Below are 20,725 nucleotides of genomic sequence, written 5' to 3'. Positions count from 1 at the left end.
TAGGCCATGGTAGTCGAAAATGGTGAATAACAAATGGATTTTCAGTAAGTTTATCTAGATAATTTAATAAAATAAAAGTATTTTATTTTAGTGGCGTGCAGAATCCGACATGAAGGACACGTGTTTTGTTTGCAGTAGAAACAGCTACGACTTTGAACATCATGGAAAGGTAATCTATTGCGTGTTCATAAATACATTGTACTAATACTTTGAAAATTGTCCATACATTTTACGTTTGAATCATTATTTGAAAGGCAGTGTGTTTTATTTAGTCGAAGGACATGTTCAAAACAAAATAATGTTAATATTGTTTTATCGATGTGTGTCTTTAAACAACATAGAGCAACCGTTTATATTGTTGTTTTTTCCCAATTGATGTTAAGCAAGGCGTACATGTATTTCAATACCCTTTTAAAGATTTTTTATTGAAATTTGTTCTTTTTTTTTGCCAAAGCCAAGTGTATATAAGGCTCTTTTTACAGGACGAAGCAGGCGGTATTTGTAAAAGGTTAAGTGTACCTTGGTTCGCCGTGTGTAAAATTGTGTTTTGATAACTTCGTTCTGCGAGTTTTCAATTTGTTTTACGTATACTCTAGGGATTTGACTTTCACGTCCGGAATGAGCACAACATGTGGTCATACGTCTTCTTCTTTATCCATCTCAACGACATGAAAACCAGCGATTATACTGCTATAGAACTCTACGTCAGTAAATTGGTAAGTGTATCTATAAAGAAAACTAGCAACTACACTGATATAGAACTATACGCCAGTAAACTGGTTAGTGTATCTATTTAGAAAACCAGCAACTACACTGCTATAGAACTATACGCCAGTAAACTGGTTAGTGTATCTATTTAGAAAACCAGCAACTACACTGCTATAGAACTGTACGTCAGTAAACTGGTAAGTGTTTCTATTCAGAAAACTAGCAGTTATACCGTTATAGAATTCTACGCCAGTAAACTGGTTAGTGTTTCTATTTAGAAAACTAGCAATTACACTGCTATAGAACTGTACGCCAGTAAACTGGTAAGTGTTTCTATTTAGAAAACTAGTGATTATACCGTTATAGAACTCTACGTCAGTAAATTGGTAAATGTGTTTCTATCTATACACCGCTATAGAACTCTACGTCAGCTATCCGGTGTTAATAGTGATTTAATGAAAATTTAATTGTATATTAGCAAACTGGTCAAATATTTTTATCTAGAAAATATAGTGTTTGTTTTAAATCACTATAGATATATACGTCAGCTAAACCGTGATCTCAAAAACTAACGATAGCACCGCTACAGAACTGTTATTTACCAAACTTGTAAGTAAATAGTTCGTTTAAATGGCAATCATTCTACTGTAAAACTGTACGTTTAACTAACAGAACTTTTAGTAAGAACACTGGTTAGGATTTTAATCTCCTTCACTTGCGTTTACACGGCTACAGAACTGTATGAAACTACACAGGTATAGATTTTAATCTGGAACACTAGCAGTTACATGACTACTGAACTGTACATTTGCACACTTGTAATGATTTTACTGTCAAACACTAGCATTTACTCTGCAACATAGACCCGTTAAGATTTTAATCTTGAAAACTAATGACTACACGGTCATAAATCTGTATACCAGATGTGTAAATTTGGTATCACTTAAGACATACTATTATATAGATTTAAGAATGTATTTAACACTTCTACTTTTCACCATGGTATTAAGTACACAAATTTTCATTTGACCGCATTTTAACATCAGCAATGATGTATTTATGTTTAATGCATTAAGCACAGTACTTTCTTCCCCGGGTACCATGGGTTTACCTCTTTGGTCAAGACTGTACCTCCTCTCGTCACAGGAGAACTGTTAAAAGAGACAGTCAAATAGGCATCAAGATTTCTTCGCAGATGAGCTACACCTAAACTTAGATATTTCTCTTTCAGCTGGATCAAGAAAACTATGATTTCTTCCCAATGAACCGTGCCCTGTGCTTGTCCTCTATCGACATAGACTCTACTGAGTCAAAAATAGATGACCTCTTGCATCAGGTCACCGCCATTGCGCAGAAGCAGAGGGAAGACGTAAGTATTTATTTTACTGTTACAAGACAAGATAGAAAAGGCAAGATTTATTTACAATCCGTAATATAGAAATAGTTTGAAACGGCTGCAAATGAGTTTTCTTTCGGACGAAAACTGGCCTACCAGTTTAAGGGCATATAACTAACAGAAACCTTATAACAGATTTTACCATCTTCGGAATATCATTGATATTATTACGCTAATATATTTAGACAAGTAAATTGTATCCAAAATGCAAATACTCTGACAGAAAAAAATGAGCTATTCCGCCTTTTTCTATTTTGTGAAAACATTAAAAGTTATTGAAAATACTCTTTTGGAAAATAAGCTGATATTTAGGCTGATACATATATCAACATGTTATCAAAAATATATTAAAATTTCAGAAATACCACAGTTTATTTAAACCAAACTGACAAAAATAAAGGTCAAAGGTTGTGTTTTATGAAACCAGGGAATAATATTCATTAGAATACAGAGGCGTATATACTAGAAAATCGTTAAATATCGCACAAATTGTTTTTTAGGGCAATACAATGACTTTATTTTTGTTGTCATTTTCTTCCTCATAAGGTTTGAAATTTCTTGACATTTAAATGCATTTTTTTTACTTACTCAAAAATGGTTTGTAGTTGTAAAATGGGTAAAATTATATAATGGAATGGTCTGTATATTTTACTTTGTTTTCTTTTTTTCATGACAATTGAAAGCTGACAAAGTTATATATTAAGGGTGCATTGAAACGGAAACTCCTTCATATATTTCATTGCGTTATGGAATAAGGTCAGTAATTCGGTCGAAAATGTGCTCCCGTGGTGTAAAGAAGTCCATAGTAAAAAGATCCTAATTTGCCCATTTTTTGCGCAAATTTGTGTAGAACGAGTGCTTTAATCACACTTGTTCAATGCTTGAATACATTCTGCATGAAATGAGACGGTTTTCATGTTTATTCGCCCCACATGGCAAGTTTTGCAGATCGAAACCGAAAGTAGGGGTTTATTAAAAAGTGATGTTCTATAAAGTTACGTAAAGACGACCTTAAGTTGTTGTTTTTATATGAAACAGAGAATGATTTGAATTACTGACCTTCAACCTTATGGCATTATCACACCCTGCGTAATTTTAACTCTTGCTACGGTCAGGAATCGCTTAATTATTTCGTATTCCATGTTCCTGCTTCATATATTCCATAATTCCTTATTAACACTTACACTGCACAAAAACTTTTATTATTCAGGAGGCTGAAAAGAAACGTAAAGTTGAAAAGCTGAAACAGAAACGTTGGCAGGAGAAACACAGACGGTTTATATTTGGAATACATCATAGCACTGATGAGAACGAGCTTGGTGACCGGGAACCATTGGTGCCACCGTCGAATTCTAGTAATGAGGGAGTATACGCTCCACGGCAACCGGAAGGCGGAAATATGTTGTCTGTTTCCGACGAATCTGAGTATTATAAGGAAAAGAGAGGTTCTCTGTCATTGTTGCAAATTCTTGAAGGCTTACCAGACGATAAATCATCCAGGGCCTCTCGCGCGTCTTCTAAATCTCATATAATCTCGGAATCAGACGAGGAATCCGATACAGACTCTGCCGGAAGTACAGGTCCTGTTGAGTCATATGACCTTTTGAAATCTCGTGAGACATCACGTGATCGAATTGATTCAATACCGGAAGAAGTTCCTGTGATTGCTGTTCCGATTCCACACGTTTCAGATACAGATTCAATAGATGAGGCAGAGCAGCTTCCGCCTCCGCCACCGGAAGAGACAGAAGAACGACATCTTGTGCCACATCATGCCGAAGATGAAGAGACAACTCATTTGTAATATAATACACTGTATATAAAGTAAATGCCGCTCAAAGAATGCAAACGTTACAAAAATAACTTGCATATCTATAAAACCAGTGTCAGAAACCAAAGGTGTTTAAATGTCAATAAACGAGTGTGTATATTTAAATAAGACACATACTAGTATACTCGTAGATACAAGGCTGACCGAAACGACTAACATTTAGTCAGTCATTTAAATGATTGGTTTAGCCAATAATGCTAACATGGCTTGTTGGTTCAATGTTCCAAATTTCTTTTATCCACCTCCACTGTAATAACCCTAATTTATTAAAATAATTATAAAGCGTGCAATCGTTGAAATCATGTATACTGTTTCAGATGCGTAATATATGATATTCTGTAAATTCTGTAAATTCAATTTGTTGGTCACTGAAAAAAAGAGAGGATTAGATAGAATTTCTTGTGGTATAATAGACAATATATCATAAAACAAATACAAATTCAATGTCAACATAATAAATGTGAACATAAAAGTGCAATTTTAGATGACATATAATCAATACCAAGGATAACACAAAGAGAAAGCATAAAGCTTTCTTATTTCCAATGTGGTCAAAGAGATAAATTACGATCGGTTTAAGTTGAATTTTCAAACATATGTTAATCATGGTACATTTCGTAATTCAAACCGGCCAGAATCAATAATTTTAGTGCATGAGTGATTGTTTTGACAGTTCTTGGAAACGAAAGCAGTTTTTGTACACTTCGTTGTCAAGAAACCGCGTATAACTTTAGTATGGAATATTATGCATTATTTTCATGCTTTTGGATTTTCTAAGAACATCATTACTGCTGCAATTTTAAGAGTGTAATTATAATCATGATCCTTTCAGTACAGAATGAAATACCGTTTTGTATTATCATATAGATATTGCCTACTTTTGATAGGTTCCTGATTGACCAATTAACCTTTCAAGATTGTCATATGTCAGATTTATTGCGTAGAAATGCAAAATGACGCAAATTAATAGATGTTATTCTATTGAGCTGACTGGATATTGTTATTTTATTGTTAGCATTTGTTAAGTTTACCTTTGTTATGTGTAAAGTCTTCCAGTTACAATTTTTACGCTGGAAGTAGTTGGTTATACTGACCAATTTGTTTGTTTGTTTGATGTTGTGTTCACGAAGCAAAGAAATTTCTCACACAGTTCCGTCACGTTTTCATGCCAAATAATGTAACCGCCATATAAATTAGTGTTGTCGCTGATGCGTCTTCTCAAAACAATGTACTAAACTACACGAGTAAGATATATAAAGGGTGTAACAAAAGTTCGTTCCTGTCAGTACATGGAACAAGCGTTTGTAAAACCATGAAAAAAGAAGACATGAGCATTTTTGTTCATGTTAAATGTCGATTTGTTGATGTATTGTAATTACAAAACTAAGAACAATGTCTGATGTTCTTATTGGAATACAATAGTTTCTTATACACTAAAATTCAGAACATTTTTTAATACACACATATCAGTTTATTCATTTATTATATCACAATAACATTAGAAAAATATGTTATATCTCAATAAATGTACTTGCACCAGAAACGTTACAATTACACTGTAAAACAAAAGAAAATACTTCAAAAGATATTGCAACACATTTATATTGTTGAGACTGCAAGTTACCTCCCCTCAATGAAATTTAGAGCAAAAGGTACTTTGTTCGGTATACTTTCATCTGATCTTGTAGAATAATGAAACCTGTAGCAGCATCATAATTATGCAGTATTTCGGAATACTTTGGGCCTTTCTGGTTGCCTTTTACTTCCTAGTAAATTAATGTAGTGGAACGAACTTTCATTAAGCCCTTTATATTCTATATCTTTTGATCATTTGAAAGTATGTTTTAGTAAAAAGAAACGGTTTAAATTTACCAGTAACTTAGCTGGTATAAAAACCGTTTCAGTGTATGTCCCGGCTTTGTCCTTAAAGATATATTAGACCAAGATTCATATTTAAAAGTATGAAGAGTTACTTCATGGTATCTATGTTAACATGACATTTACCTGTTTTGTGTATAAATAGTACTGTGTGTTTAAGTTTAAAATGGTGCACACGCCTAATAATACATGTTTTGCCTAGCACAGTATAATTGTGTGCTACTGCTAGAAACTGGAGTCTGTTTAACAGACGACTGTTACACATGCCACTTTATTGCGTCAGTAACTCAATGAACACAGTTTAAATATTTAGTCAAGTTAAATTCGTTTGATTAGTATTTTTTTATATTTTAAGTTAGTGTCTAAAAATTAATAATTTTACTGAAACATGAGCACTGTCTGTCTTCAAAGAATTTTGTCAGTTTGATCAAAAGTATACCGAGTATACACGATGTCCTAATATTCATAAGGGAAATACATTGTCGTCTGCTGAGACATGTGCAATAAGTTCTAATTGTTTTGTTACTAACCTCTTATGATAATTGTTAGGTATTGTACAGCTTACACCAGAATTGTGATATTTTTTATTCAATTGTTGAACATGTAATTGATTTGCACGAAACTGAAGTTCGCACACACATGTCACATGTTTTGTGTCAGAAAAGATATTTGTAGTTATATTTATTAAACAGTCATACTAGTAAAATCAAACTTGCCCTCACGTGCTGGTCTGCTATACGTCATATCAAAGTAGTGACCGTCAGACATGGACTGTGTATTAGTAATTTCCAAATATCAGCAAGTTTGAGGTAGAATGTAATCCGCAAGACCGTTTCATAGTTTGTTAGAAACCAGACGCGGGATATACGCCGGTTCGAAAACCTGTCATGTTCGAGCCCCGCTATGTCTCTATTTGGATTAGGCTATAAGCGTACAACCAGTCACAAACAAATTTAAAAGATACTAATACAATTTACGCATTCTTTGAACCTGGCGGGGGTCACATGTCTTGATGTTCAGCTTTTTGTTGAAATATATATTTTTCTTAAAATGCAACAAACTGCTTCTGTCATTAGTCATACCATTATTTTAAAAATACTAACAAAAATACGTATTTTAGTTTTCAGTACCGATACATAAATTCCATATTTGGATAAAATAAGTATCTCCCTTTCTTGGTGTATATGCTGTGTTTACTTGTTTGTACAAATACTTGCGCTAGCATTGTACATATAATCATATAATTATATTTATCATGTTTTGTATGATACCAAATTTTACTGCTGCATTGAAATTCATTGTTGTTTTGTACTTATATTTTCCGTAAAATATAATATATGCTTAAATAAATTGATCAAAACATTAACGATCTTATAGTTTTCTTTCTGCGTATGCGTTTGTGTGTGCAGTAATGTCACGCTGCCCTCCCGAAGATATGGGACGTTCTAGCTTTAGTGATGGAAGAGGAATCTAGCTACACATGTCCTCATTGTTTCAATCACTCGGTGAACTTGTAGTAGAACCACCGGACCCTTCTACAAGCCGGACTTCATTGAACTCGTCTACGGAGCCACAAGATTACGTTAGAACAATTACAAAACAGTGAAGTCGAAACAACGAATTCAATCACACATTTTTTCGACCATGTCATATTTGTATGTCTATAACTCGTTGAATATTGCGTTTTGTCGCTTAAAAGTTGGACAATATTCAGAGCAAACATCATTTTAAAGGTTGACGTTAATACAATAGCCCTAAGTTGAAATGTGAATTAAATATACCGCGATAAACTTTCTTTTCCACAGTTTTTCAACAAAAGCACACCTTTAACTCGCCATAACGTACTAAATATATGTTACTTTTAAACGGGAAGCACACGGCATGTTCTTCGTTCATGCTACTTTTTACAGAAATAACATTCTTTAACATATTTTGCACCAACCAATTCTTGGATGGAGAATACTTACCCCAATGCAGATGCCGGCAAAAATATCGGTAAACTGTTTTGTCCGCCACGAACTGTTTTGCTCGGACCGGTTAACGGGTGTGAGTTTCGTGTTTTCATCATTTTAGTTTCGACTTTCATCGTCGTGGTTTTGACTTTCGATTTTGACTTTCAGCATCGTGCTTTCGACTTTCCTCTTTTATCATCATAGTTTGACTTTCACCATCGTAGTTTTGTGTTTTCATCACGGTCTTGGTTTCAAAAAGCAATTAGGTGGCTCAGTCGGAACTCCTTAAAGACGCGCCACAAAAAAAACTGTATTCTTTTGCATTTTCATGATGGTAATTATACATGCTTTGCATGAAGAAAATGAGAAATAACAAGTATCTAGTTACAAATTGACTGAAGTGATATACATAAGTGGCGGCCAAGGAGATACAGCTACAAAAGTTACAACAGATTTAAGCTTTGATCTCCCAGATTTAAATTCAAATCAAGAGGAAGATGATTTTACATGCAAAGTTTGTTGCTGATAGAGGGTCCGACTGTATAGTTGTAAACAGTATTTAAAATATTTCAACAGAAGGCTTACATGTATCAGTCCTTGACAGATCTTGGCGTGGAAGCCGTGGCGCTATGTCTAGGTCATCTAAAGGCGTGTACTGCCTATGTTGCTAAGCTTTATGGCAACAGCGGTTGTATATCTGTCAACCAGATTCGCTGTAAAATGGCAAAGACATCTACACAGCCAAAGAACCTTCCACCTACTGATAAGAGCTTCTACCTTCATTGTCTTCATTGTGTGATACAACTTTGGATCTGGCGGTATGCGCTAGATGCTGTCGCGAACCCTCCATCGCCTGGTGACTTTGGGTACGAGTTAGATAATGAACTGAAATGCTTAACCTGTAATGATGACTCAATCTGAAGCTACACCTGAATTATTGAACGATATGGTATGCAGCTGTGAAACCATATGTAGTCAAACATGTACATGCTTCAAAAATACTCAGCCCTGTACTGTACATGTTCCTGAGAATAATAAAATAATAATATATAAGCCTTATTAAACGAGAAATCATTTGACGAACAACATCAATCTCCATGGGCCCTCAAAACAATACATAACATACACATCTAAAATATTTACATGTACATTTACATATAGAAGACAGACAGTGCATTTATACCAGTATTTTGTTTATAATATAACTATACGAAGTGCAATATTAGAAATCAGGCGATTGTGACAACTCTGGAGAATTTCTGTGCACAAATGCATAATCACTGCTATCCGTAATAAATACAAACTGATTAGAGTCAGATACAGAAGAATGAAAGTAATGACAATATAAAATGTTGAATGTTTAACTTGTTTTTTCTTGTTGTTGTTTGTTTGTTTTTTTTTTTTGTGTGTGTTTTTTTTTTTTTTTGTGGGGGAGGGGGGGTTTATTGGGGTTTTTTGTTGGTTTTTTTTTTTTTTGACGGGGTGGGAAAGTTACCGTCGCACTGACACAATTATGATCACGTGGCACTTTCCAGTTTTTGATGGTGGGGGAAAACTCAAGGTGTCCCATTTATGTATATTTAACACACGGGTAGGCACCTAGGTAGAACCATCTATCTTTTGTTCACATGAACGACTTTATTACACCTCAAGCAAATTGGTATGTATAAGTTTATCATTTAACTTGCGTCAAACATCACATTAACAACTTTTCATATTCATATTGTTTGTGTTTATAAAGAATTAAATGAGAATATATATATTACCACCAAACGTGTACAGTTATTTGCCAAATGAAATACGACAGTGAAGAGGGTCAGTTTATCTACTTAATTTTAGAAACAAATACAAATGTATTACTCATTCTGGCGGCCATCTTGAACGCCATTTTGAATATTGGTGATGAACCACACAAAAGTCCCCTTAATCATAGAATTTCATATTTTAGACATATCAAAAGAACATTCTGGTATATTTCTATAATTATTTTACCATTTTGCGCCCAAGTTTATATACAACCCCTCATAAGTGGAGATTTGATGATTTGCGAGGCCATGTTGGACGCCATCTTGAATATCAGATGACTACAACATATATTGCAACTGCATCACGCAGTTCTGTAATGTAGAGACCCTAACGAACATTTCGCTATATATCAATCCTTGTTTACTGAGATAGACCTGTACCATGTCAAATATGTTCAGGTATTTTGCTACACTAATAAGGCCAATTATTTTGTATGGTGCGTACGTTTTCAAAACAAATGACCTCACGCGTGAACTGGTAATCGAGGCACGTTATGTTATATGGACAGGATTGAAATAACAAAATAAGTAGAAATTGTAGATTTTGCGTGGCTACTAAAATAACAGTAATTCATATATACGTCAGTTTGTAGGTCTTGCTACAAGGATTGTTGAGAGTGAAGGTGAACAAAATCGGATCATTAATGTAAGCTGTAGGCAATCTGGTTCGTACGGACGAACGAACGAACGGACGAACAGACAGACGGACAGTTTAATCGCTATATTCCCGGTGGCATAAAAAGACTACTTTTTTCTATCATATGATCTTGTTTTGTGATTTATCACTGCATAAGTTCAGATGAATGTATCACATCCGGTGGAAGTTTTGCTTTTTATCATACAACGTTATAGAAAAAAAGGATATTCATTAAATTTTATTGGGGATGGGACTCTTGCAGAATGAACAACACAAATTTGTTGCTATATAGTTTCGTTTTATAATATAGTAGGTGAGTTTTCATTCTTCAAATAAAAATTAAATATCTGACTTAAACTGTTTGTATTATAAAGAGGTAATCTTGTTTATTTTCGGAAGTTGAAATTGTCTGAATTTAGTGTACAGAATAACTTGTATTTTGTACATACTCAGTGGGTCCAAATTGACCTTGGATAATATACACAGTGTTTAGTATATATACAAAACACTAATTAGATACACTCTATATATATATATATATATATATATATATATATATATATATATATACTACAAAACACTAATTAGATACACTCTAGTAATTACAGTTACATTCTCATCAATTACCAAAAGTACAGAACAGCTGACGTGGAAAATCCACTTTCCGTTTTTCTTCGAAGGACGAAAACAATCTTTCATAACGAGGAATTACTCCTTGTACAGCATACATTGTAATTTGTACTCGTAGGCCAGTTGGCATAAATAGTCTAAAACTGTTTAGAGCATAATTTTCCTCTTTTACATTTCTTGATCGAAAAACACCTTAACCTTTCTTTTTTGTCTTATTTTTTTAATAAGATGATATCTTAGATAAATTGAAATATCCTTGCAAAATCTAGTCACTTTATCTCAGGAAACCACATTCAACTAATGCAACAATACGTATCTCTCTTTATGAAATGTAGCTTTTACGACTTTGCCAAAAGGTTTTGTACGTTAAAGAGATATATTGTAACCACGGCTATTTCGGACACACGATCAAAAACAAACTATTACTACTACTTTGAGTATTATCCTTTTCTTTAAAAGATAGATTAGCAAATATATTTGAAATGCCTTTTTTTCGTTACGCTTTCGTAACTCCTAAATAGAGATACTCAAATACCCGCATGACAATAAAGTTTAAGTAAAAACTGAAGAACATATAGGTATACAAAATATATGAAAGTACAAATAGGTCGATTTACTACACACAGACATGTTGCAGACATAATGCAATATTTTTACATATCAGCGTCACGAACCTCATGTATATGTCTCAAATTGAATTTAAATCACGTTGCGTAGTTGCAAGAAATGAATTCGAATCATATCTTTTATACATTTCTGCATCTCCTAAATGAAAGTTTCAAATGCAATTTATATGTGTTTATGAATCATGCGAAATATTTCATTCTGTGTTCCAAGTTTGTCATTTTATTAAGTTTCCACTACTCTGATGAAAATACAAAACAAACAGGAAGACAAACTGTCAGAGAATATACTTATCTGACATCATTCCTTCTCAAAATAAACCCAAAAAGTAGATATACATTGGTATAATTCAAGTGAATATTTTAGTAAACATGTGTAGGTTATAGTTTGTGTCACTTTACCTAAACGAAAATCTTAAACAGTAAAAACAAACAATCTGGTTGACTAGTTAATATAACGGCACATTTTATTAATGAAACATTTTTTACATTTATTTTTTTCCATTTCAATTCGCGTGCTCTTTAATTTCGCGCAATCTCTTAATGTTACAGGTATGTATGGAAATAAATTGAATTTTCCATTTCTATATATTAATGGCAATTTCTGTTTCTACTAACACATTTTTCCAGCATACGGTAACTGATGTAAGTTGACATTAACATAGTCTGAATCTGCTGCATGAAAAACACCATATATCTCTTTCGTTGCCATGGTTACGCCTTTTTGTAAATCCTCCTGCCGACAATACTACGGTCATTTAGCGGACTAATGTCCTGAAATAACAAATAAATAAAAAAAAATACGTTCTTTTAATGTTTAGATCCCTAATTCTGTCATATATTGCTTTTCAAGAAATGCTTTTTTCACTTTGCAAGAAATATCCATGTTCATCCAAAAGTTTTTTTCATATGTATTTGAAATATTTATTGCCCACTGTATTACATATATTTTTTTAAAGAAAAAAATCATTTTAAACTATACACATCTAATATAACTGCAGTAGAAACTCAATATCTCGAACTTGCTTATCACAAACTTCCGGCTATCCTGAAGATATTGGAAGTACCGTCCCCGGAAAACACGTGCACAAAATATCATTTTATGTCAAATTTCGGATATCTCGAACCTTTGGAAATCGAGATGCCGAATTACAACTGCAGCAGTATCAGCAATTATCTCACGTGACTACCGATGTATTATCTGAATGGTGATGTATTTTCTAAAGTATTTTACAGACCCGTTACTATTTTATTCACTATTAAACTAAATAAATTATCAGCTAGATAACTGATACGGACGCAAAATCCACATTAAAGTATACAAGTTTCAAGATTTCAATAACCAATTCCCTGCCTATTTTTTCTGTATGAATTAAGATAGCTTGCAATGCATTATGAAATTGTATTTGTGAAAAATTTCAAAGGTTTGTGTATTGTAAAGAAATGAGTACAATTTCTTTATAGACGACTTCATAATTCGTAAGTAAATAAATATTCCTGTCCACTTAAAGGCGAGACTTAAGTATGTTCTAATGATAAGCAGTTTAACTTGCTAAGGATTTAATTTCATTTAGAATTAATTTAAAATCTTTGCTTTGATGGGAGATGAGAAGAAATTGATAAATTTCTTTCTGTAGAAAAAAACAACTCTCCTAGTTCTTATAAGTAACGAAGAAAAATCAAGGTTAATTGATAAGCATGAAATCACAGAAAACATGTTTTTTTTGAAGTTCGTATAAAATGCTACCAAAACAATTAGTCAGGTTCAATAGATGTTATATTGCGGTAAATTGATTGACATAGGGTGTAAATTGAGTGATTTAAGCGAAATGTTTTTATCGTTTATTACTTGTGGTTTGTACCAGAATTCATTAATTTTCCTTACGTAAATGATGTATTTGACCAATCTGTATAAATATGAAGACAAATAGTGTATAGCCGGACTAGACTGACAGAAGCATGGCTGGCTAAGGCCTTGTGCTGTGGACCTGAGAAGGTATAAAGAAGGAGGCAGAAAATTATGAAATGCTAAAATGCTAATTTGTTTGCTAGCTGAAATTTAATTAGCCGAGTCCGTCCGAAGGAAAATAAACTAGACTGAAACTAAGCAGTGTTTTAAATTGTTTATCCGGCGGACAAAGGAGTGCTACGCTAGAATATTTTACACTATATCGAAAAATGATCATACCTAAGTACACAATTTTTGAAAGGTTTTTTCACTCTCTAAACAGGGATAACATACCTTATTATTTAGCTTTGATTTCAAATATAAAGATCAATGAAGTGATTAATATGTCTTACTCATCAAGAATATTTGAACAAGGATTACAACCGGGGTTACCAACTAAACCCAAATGTATTATTGAATTTTGTACAATACTACGCGCTGAACACACAATATACACACCCACCCTCACCCCACCGTCCCTGTGCATTTATATCAGGGCATAAAGTGATTTTCAAGACAAATATCAAAATTCTGATACAGAAATTCCTAAACAAAATTTTCAGAAAAAGTGGTTAGCATATAGCTATAATCTTACGCAGACATTAATGAGTTAGAAATTTTGCCCTTTAGTAACCAGTTTTATCTTTCTGAAGTCATAAAGACTACAGTCTGTTTTATTTCACTGGCTTAGAGATGTGAAAGACCTTTCCAAAATAAATATGTTTATATTCCTTCTAAATATAACAAAAATATTTCGCAAAGATTAAATGCCATCTGAAATGACGACAAGAAATCAAGACACTCAAAAGGGCATTAGTCGCTCGCATAATAAGGACCATGATCATATGAACCTGCTTCTGACCAAGTTTGGTGAACATGCTTTAAGACGCTGATAAGTATTAAAGTTGTTTATATTCTCTTGTAATGGTCCGAAAATGCGTTACTATTAGAACAAACTTCTAGATAAGACTGAACTTATTTGTTTTCTATTTCTAGTTCTGGTGTCCCGTAAATGGGACCAAACTGAACCATTTGAATAAATCTGGGAGAGGACCTTACAATGACGCCACAGTCCAAGCTTAATGAAGATCAATCAAGCAATCAAGCACTTCATAAAAAGAAGTTGTTTAAAGGCATTTCTAGTTTTATCTCTAGCAGCCCTTAAAAGGGGTCAAGTGCCCCTAATTCAAAAACATTATTGAGGACCTTATAATGGTACTACAAATCAAGTTTGACGGGAGACCCATCCAGCGATTCATGAAAAAAGTCATTAAAAGGCATTTCTATTTTTAGCTCTAGCAGCCCATACAAGGGGACAAGTACCCACCACTGAAAAACAGTTTGTAGAGGACATTAAAATGATACACTGAAGAGATCGAGTTTGGCGAAGATCTATCAAGCAATTCAGGAAAAAAAAACTTGTCTGAAGGCATTTCTATTTTCAGCTCTTGCGAAGGGTCAAGTACCTCCACTTGAAATAATGTTGGAGAATACCTTATAATGATACTGCGGACCAAGTTTGATGAAGATCCATCCAGCAGTTCTTGAGAAGAAGTCATTTAAAGGTAATTCTATTTTTAGCCCTAGCAGCCCCTAAAGTGCCCCCATTTTAACACATTTGAGAGAGGACTGTGACAAAGACTGATGAAGATGGTTCATGAGAAGAAGTCGTTTAAAGGTTTTTCTATTTTTAGCTCTGGTGGCCCCTAAGTAGGGCGAATGTTAACCATCTCAACAGACTTAGTAGAGTTCTATGCCGTGATGCTATGGACTAAGCTTGGAGTAAATCTTCCAGTTGTTTCAGAGGAGGAGATGTTTAAGTAAATATATTGACACAGGACGACGGACGAAGGACGCCGGGCCATCTACCTTATATAGATAGAAAGATAAATTTATTTCTGTGTATACAATGTACATATTCATGGCAATATAAATAACAACATAGAGATAACAATAAACAAGTATGCATGTTAAATAAAGCCATGTCATATACATTATAACACAAAAAGATGACACAAAAGAGAGATAGAAATCATCCCTTATTTCCATTGTGATCCTTGAATATTTATAGCTCACTCTGAATAAAGTTTAGGTGAGCTAAACAAACACGAAACAAACCTTTCAGCTTTACCGCTTTCTTATGCCGAATCATAATTTCTTTTTATGACTACATCTTGTATCGTGATGCTGTCAAATATGGAGTGCTGCCAACGGTCAATATGCGAAAGTAGAAAATACCATAAGTAATTATCCTTTGATAAAAATGCAAACACTAAAATCTATTTACTTACCGAAATAAGTTCACCATCTTTAACATACAAAACGGTGACTGTATCTAGCTTTCTGGGACCTGTTAGCTGTGACCTACATTCGTAAGTTAGTTTTCCGTTTTCGAAAGTAAATAGTAACTGAAAGAGACACTAACTCTGACAATTTTTAAGCTGTCTATAGGCGAATGTAAATTGAAGCGGTACAGCAACAATGGAACAAATTATTCCGCCTCTAAGCCTGTCGCAACAACGTCCTGTTAAAAATGCAATGTCGATTAAAATGCACATTCTGTTTAGGCTGCTTTATCAGACATCATCTCTTAATTGACAATATTTTTTTTAATATTTGGGGTACCTTTGTTCAAAGTTGATTTAATATTAATGTTTTAATTATTCAAAGAAATCCATGTGTATGTGCATGTAGCTATGAATATAGTTCGTTTTGGGGGTCAGCGATGTTTATGAACTTTTAATAATGGAATGGTCCGTTATTTGGGTAATGCTATTCAGTACGATGGCGGTTCTTTTCTAAATAAATCATGTCGATTTCCCAAATCGGCAGACGAGTCGATAAATTGAACTCTCAAACGTCAAAATCTTCTTATAGTAGATGGGAATATTTGGCTACACCTTCATGAGTCATTACTGACGCCAATATATTTGAACTAACATATCATTATCGGTTTGTCCCCCTTGAAAATAACCCAATAGTCAATATGGTTTTAATTAATTCTGCCACACTTAATGTGCACACGCATTTAATGTACATTATTAAACCTAACCCTAATCTTTAGTCAGTATATTATGCACTCAAATATCAAAATCAAATATTGACCATCGGAAAAAACATGACGACAGGAGAAATGAGTCAATAAAAAAATCAGATTCTTAAAAAAGAGTGTTGTTTTATTTGAAATTTTGGCGATAATTGGATGTTGGTGAATGGAGGAAAGGAATAGTTGCAATGTACATTTATTTAAATAAAAGATACAGAACTAATTCGTTTAGATGTACATAGCAGGGAAAAGTAACCATGGTAACAGATGTGTAATATCTTGTCTATTTCAGCATGGAAAACAAAACAAGTCTAAAATAGCATGCTTTCCATGAGATGTATTGTGGGATTACTCGACCTTTAATATGACCTACATTTTCTTACGGTTTTGTTCGTGGATAGCACGCAACATCACTGCTAAATTATATTTAACAGGTCTATGAATAGCACTTTAGGTATATTCTATATCGTTGTTTATATAATACAAGCGTGCATTTTTATCAAACTTTGACACTATTATATTAAGATTTATGAAACACATATACAGCGCTGATAAGAAAAATTAGACACTCGGCCAATTAAAATTTCATTTTTCCTCTGCGTAAAAAAACAAACTTGTAGTAACAGGATTTATCACGATATTTTCTTCAAACTAAAATGCAGAAGGCTTTCTACGAGATAATATTCGAGCTTTATTTCAATGTATAGCACAAAGCAATATCAAGATCAGTGCAAAACCTGTGTACATTTTTAATTATTGATTTTGGTCATAATCCAGTCAGAAGGAATTGATTTTAACACAATCGATAATCAAGTGAGCGAATAGTCTTTAGCTGAACGACATTAGAAAGATCAATTAAGGAGATAAAAACCTTGTTGTGAAACAGCGGTGGGTCTCTTGTGGTGTCCTTCGTTTCAAGTCCTTTACCGAGCTCGTACGTAACATCGTCGACTACGCCGTTACCCAGATCCATTGAATGAAAAACTTTATCACTTTGGCGTACGATTTTCATTTTTGGTTGATTTTGCATGAAAAAGTCGATCTCTTCTTTTTGCATGTCTATAACAAAGAGATATATAAGTAGAGTTCATAAGTATGGTTTTCAATTTTTTATTGAAACAGTTTAAAATCAAATTGTTATTTATTCAGTTAATGCTAACATATTTAACTCGAAAGTGATGAAAGCTTTCAGCTAGTTTGAAATACTCTCGAGTCCGCGCTTCCTTGACAAAAACAACAACAACAACAACAACAGTTCTGGTGTCATATGAGAATATGAGAACGTGCGGTCATGACATCAATACATGTATTTAAGATTTACCAAAGGAGTCGTCGTGGTTACAATCCCCGGGTAAGGGGAATGTTCTCCTTGACGAATTGACCTTTGAAATATGTCTGTAGGCGTCGTAAACCTTACGGCTCATATAGAGACTGGTACAGTACCCAGAAACACGAAAACGAAATGCTGTTGACAAATGGCGTTTAACCAAAATACAAACACAATCACATGTTTCTATTGTTTATTCTGAGGATAAAGGACATAATAATGGTAATATGCGACTATCTAGCTTTTAGACTATATGTAGACGTCACATGCATTTCCGGGTAGTATTTCAGACACTTGTAGAGTGGGCAGACCAATGCTCGGCGCATACCAATGCTCGGCGTACCAATGCTCGGCGTATATCACGTTTCTCTGGGAATTTCCAAATATATATTTAAAATATCAGCTCTTATGAGTCCCTTTTCGTTTGTTTACATCACGCGTAATTTTATCCAAGTGCGGTTCATTTCCGGTATGGTCACGTGGTCACAGTAAAGCAGACGATGCAAGGCTAAAAGCCGTTCAGGTTTGTGTTCTACTCTCATTAAAACAGATTTTCTGGTAAAACAGGTATTAAAAAAGTAGCCTGCAGGCCGAATTATGGAGAAAAAAAAGCATTTTTCTTTTTAATTATTTTATTTCTTTATACTTAAATAAACTATAAACCCTTATCATACCCTTATCATGGCATTTTATACGGACCCATTGTACTGCACTTTTCTGTAGCTTATGCTGTCGAAGTAATTGATATACTATGTGGACTAATGACACTTTTGAAAAGATTTCCAAAAATAATGGAAATAAAACATCAAATATCATAATTTATTGATTTCTTGAAGTTAGACTCACAGAATTGTGATAAATTATCTTCAAATGAATTCCTTAGGATAATTGTTGTATAAAATGTGTTTATTCAATTTATAGATGCAGAATAGAGAGAGGGGTAATTTACGTACATGTTTATGTACTTAAAAAATCACTTAATCAATACAACCTATGTCTTGTGTTAAATATGTCTTATACTTCACTTTAATATATATATAGTTCAAAATTACAACCTGCAGATTAATATGCCGTTCGCCGAACGTTGGTATACTTCCCCATGAACCGCACAGGTTTTACTGGTACTATTTTTAGCTTCCGCCTATTACGTCACGGTGTGACTAGAAATATGTAAACAATATGGTTGAATACTCAAAGTTTGTTCTACAAACTGACGATAAAAAAGTACGGTAAATTAATGTAAAATCAGTTTTTAGATTTAAAATATGTAGTTTTTACGCCGAGCATTGGTCTGCCCACTCTATACTTGTATAGCACCAATGACCTTCAAAGGACAGCTGGATAGCTTCATAAATAGCATGAATTAACATCCCAAAACGGAGGTATCGAACCCACAGTGTTCAGTGCAAAGTGATCTGACGGAAGTGACATTTTCCATCAGGCCACGGAGACCCAAACTTATTTTGAAACTTACCCGCAGTTTATAATATTCTTAATAAGAAAAAAAGCTTAATTAGTACACGTTTTTGCAACCGATACAAAATAAATGACCTTAAATAACTAATTAAAAGAAAATATACTTACTCATAGCCTCCATTGATTCTCTTAGGTTCTCGTTCCGGTCACATACCCATTTGCCACAGAATAATTTCTCTAATTCGTCCATGTTCTCTAAACTGCTCTCGGGATAATGCCAGACTTTGTACCAAGCTTATAGGAGCAAAATATGGCACGTATATTATTGATCTAAATTTTAAACTGATTCGTCATTCATTCTTAAACCTGTACTGATTCAATTTGGCTAGACATTAAAGATAAAAACACTTATCATAATACAGTTGCTAGTTTAAAGACAGGATAAGTTCATTTAAGCCATTTTGAAACATTGGAATGTGTGTATGTATGCGGTTTTTTTTTTTTTTGGTTTTTTTTTTCGTCTTAGATTGTCACTAGTGGTATTTTCAAAATAATTAGATTTATGTTGCATTTCTGCATAATAAATCTGATTATTTTTATGGACCCCTGCAAACCTGTCACATATAGGAAGGTCGTAACGACAACGATTATATCATAGCATTTATTCGTGCGAGAACGTTGGTTGTTTCCCTTGGCATTATGAAAAAAGCGTGAATTTCGTCTTTTTGGATTCAACACGTTTGCTCTGCCATTTCAGTTGTTGTTAGGAGCGGAGCAAATAGAATTTAACCGAATTTATCCCACTCACCCGTTCCCATATTTTAAGTTATTCTTTATAGATATATATATTTGTAATGAATCGGAAATCTTTGCTGTTTCTGTTCATCTATTTTTCAGGCTTCTGCATGGTTGATCTGTTTAGACGTATACCTTATTTGGGAACAGGGCAATAGCGGAAAATTATTCCTACAGATATACAATAACTGGTCAATTTTGTTGAATGATAAAATCTATAAGACTATAAGGATTCTTTGGAATGAAATATGTAGTGTGCAAATAGTTATGATAATAGCAATATTCCGTGAGATTATTTTGGATATGAACTGCCTAGAATATTAAATGAAATATCTAAATGGACAACATTTTAGGTGTTAGTGCTGTTTGAAAATGGTTTGTTAAACTGCCAGAATTTCTTTCTGGAAGGAACATGTTAAGTTTACATTCATTTCATTCATGTCGCGGCTTTAAAACGTGTTCACAGAATTATGTTTTAATTTTATATTACATGGTAGGGAGTAGGGGAGTACCAAAACAAATGTTCAACTAATAGTATTTCTCAAATTGTTATTTTAAATCGGTAATCTATAAAGTAAATTGAATACTCATGCGTGTGAAAATACTCCGTGTAATGAAGTTAATAGTCTTCTAGCCGCGGTTAGTTGTTCGTCATGTCTAGCTAAGGAGCGGCTGACCATGGTTTATATAAGTTTAAGGAACGCAAATTGATAGTGTTAGAGGGAGCCTTGAC

General features: G+C 33.6%; 2 protein-coding genes across 14 annotated transcripts in view; one reads left to right on the top strand and one right to left on the bottom strand.

Moving 5' to 3' along the window:
• The window catches only part of LOC123549917 (inositol 1,4,5-trisphosphate receptor type 3-like), a 277,938-nt gene extending 273,718 nt beyond the window's left edge, over positions 1-4,220 (top strand). For all 12 annotated transcript variants that reach the window (XM_053546447.1, XM_053546443.1, XM_053546446.1 and 9 more), the window contains 4 exons: positions 92-169; positions 597-716; positions 1,940-2,077; positions 3,315-4,220. In XM_053546447.1, coding sequence (XP_053402422.1) covers positions 92-169; positions 597-716; positions 1,940-2,077; positions 3,315-3,908 — 930 coding nt within the window. In that variant the 3' untranslated portion in view covers positions 3,909-4,220. The remainder of the gene's footprint in view (positions 1-91; positions 170-596; positions 717-1,939; positions 2,078-3,314) is intronic.
• Positions 4,221-11,901: 7,681 nt separating this feature from the next.
• LOC123549997 (uncharacterized) lies at positions 11,902-19,572 on the bottom strand. 2 transcript variants are annotated; one of them, XM_045338445.2, is made up of 4 exons: positions 19,366-19,572; positions 17,326-17,513; positions 15,700-15,816; positions 11,902-12,234 (listed from the first exon to the last, which is right to left on the bottom strand). In XM_045338445.2, the coding sequence occupies exons 1-4, from the start codon at positions 19,445-19,447 to the stop codon at positions 12,175-12,177; spliced, it is 447 nt and encodes a 148-aa protein (XP_045194380.2). In that variant the 5' UTR covers positions 19,448-19,572; the 3' UTR covers positions 11,902-12,174. The 2 variants fall into 2 exon arrangements, with proteins under 2 accessions (XP_045194380.2, XP_045194381.2); XM_045338446.2 differs by lacking the exon at positions 15,700-15,816.
• Between the last annotated feature and the right edge of the window lie 1,153 nt (positions 19,573-20,725).

The sequence above is a fragment of the Mercenaria mercenaria genome, chromosome 6 (genome assembly GCF_021730395.1).
Source record: "Mercenaria mercenaria strain notata chromosome 6, MADL_Memer_1, whole genome shotgun sequence".
NCBI lineage: Eukaryota > Metazoa > Mollusca > Bivalvia > Venerida > Veneridae > Mercenaria > Mercenaria mercenaria.
This window is presented reverse-complemented; position numbering and strand designations above follow the sequence as displayed.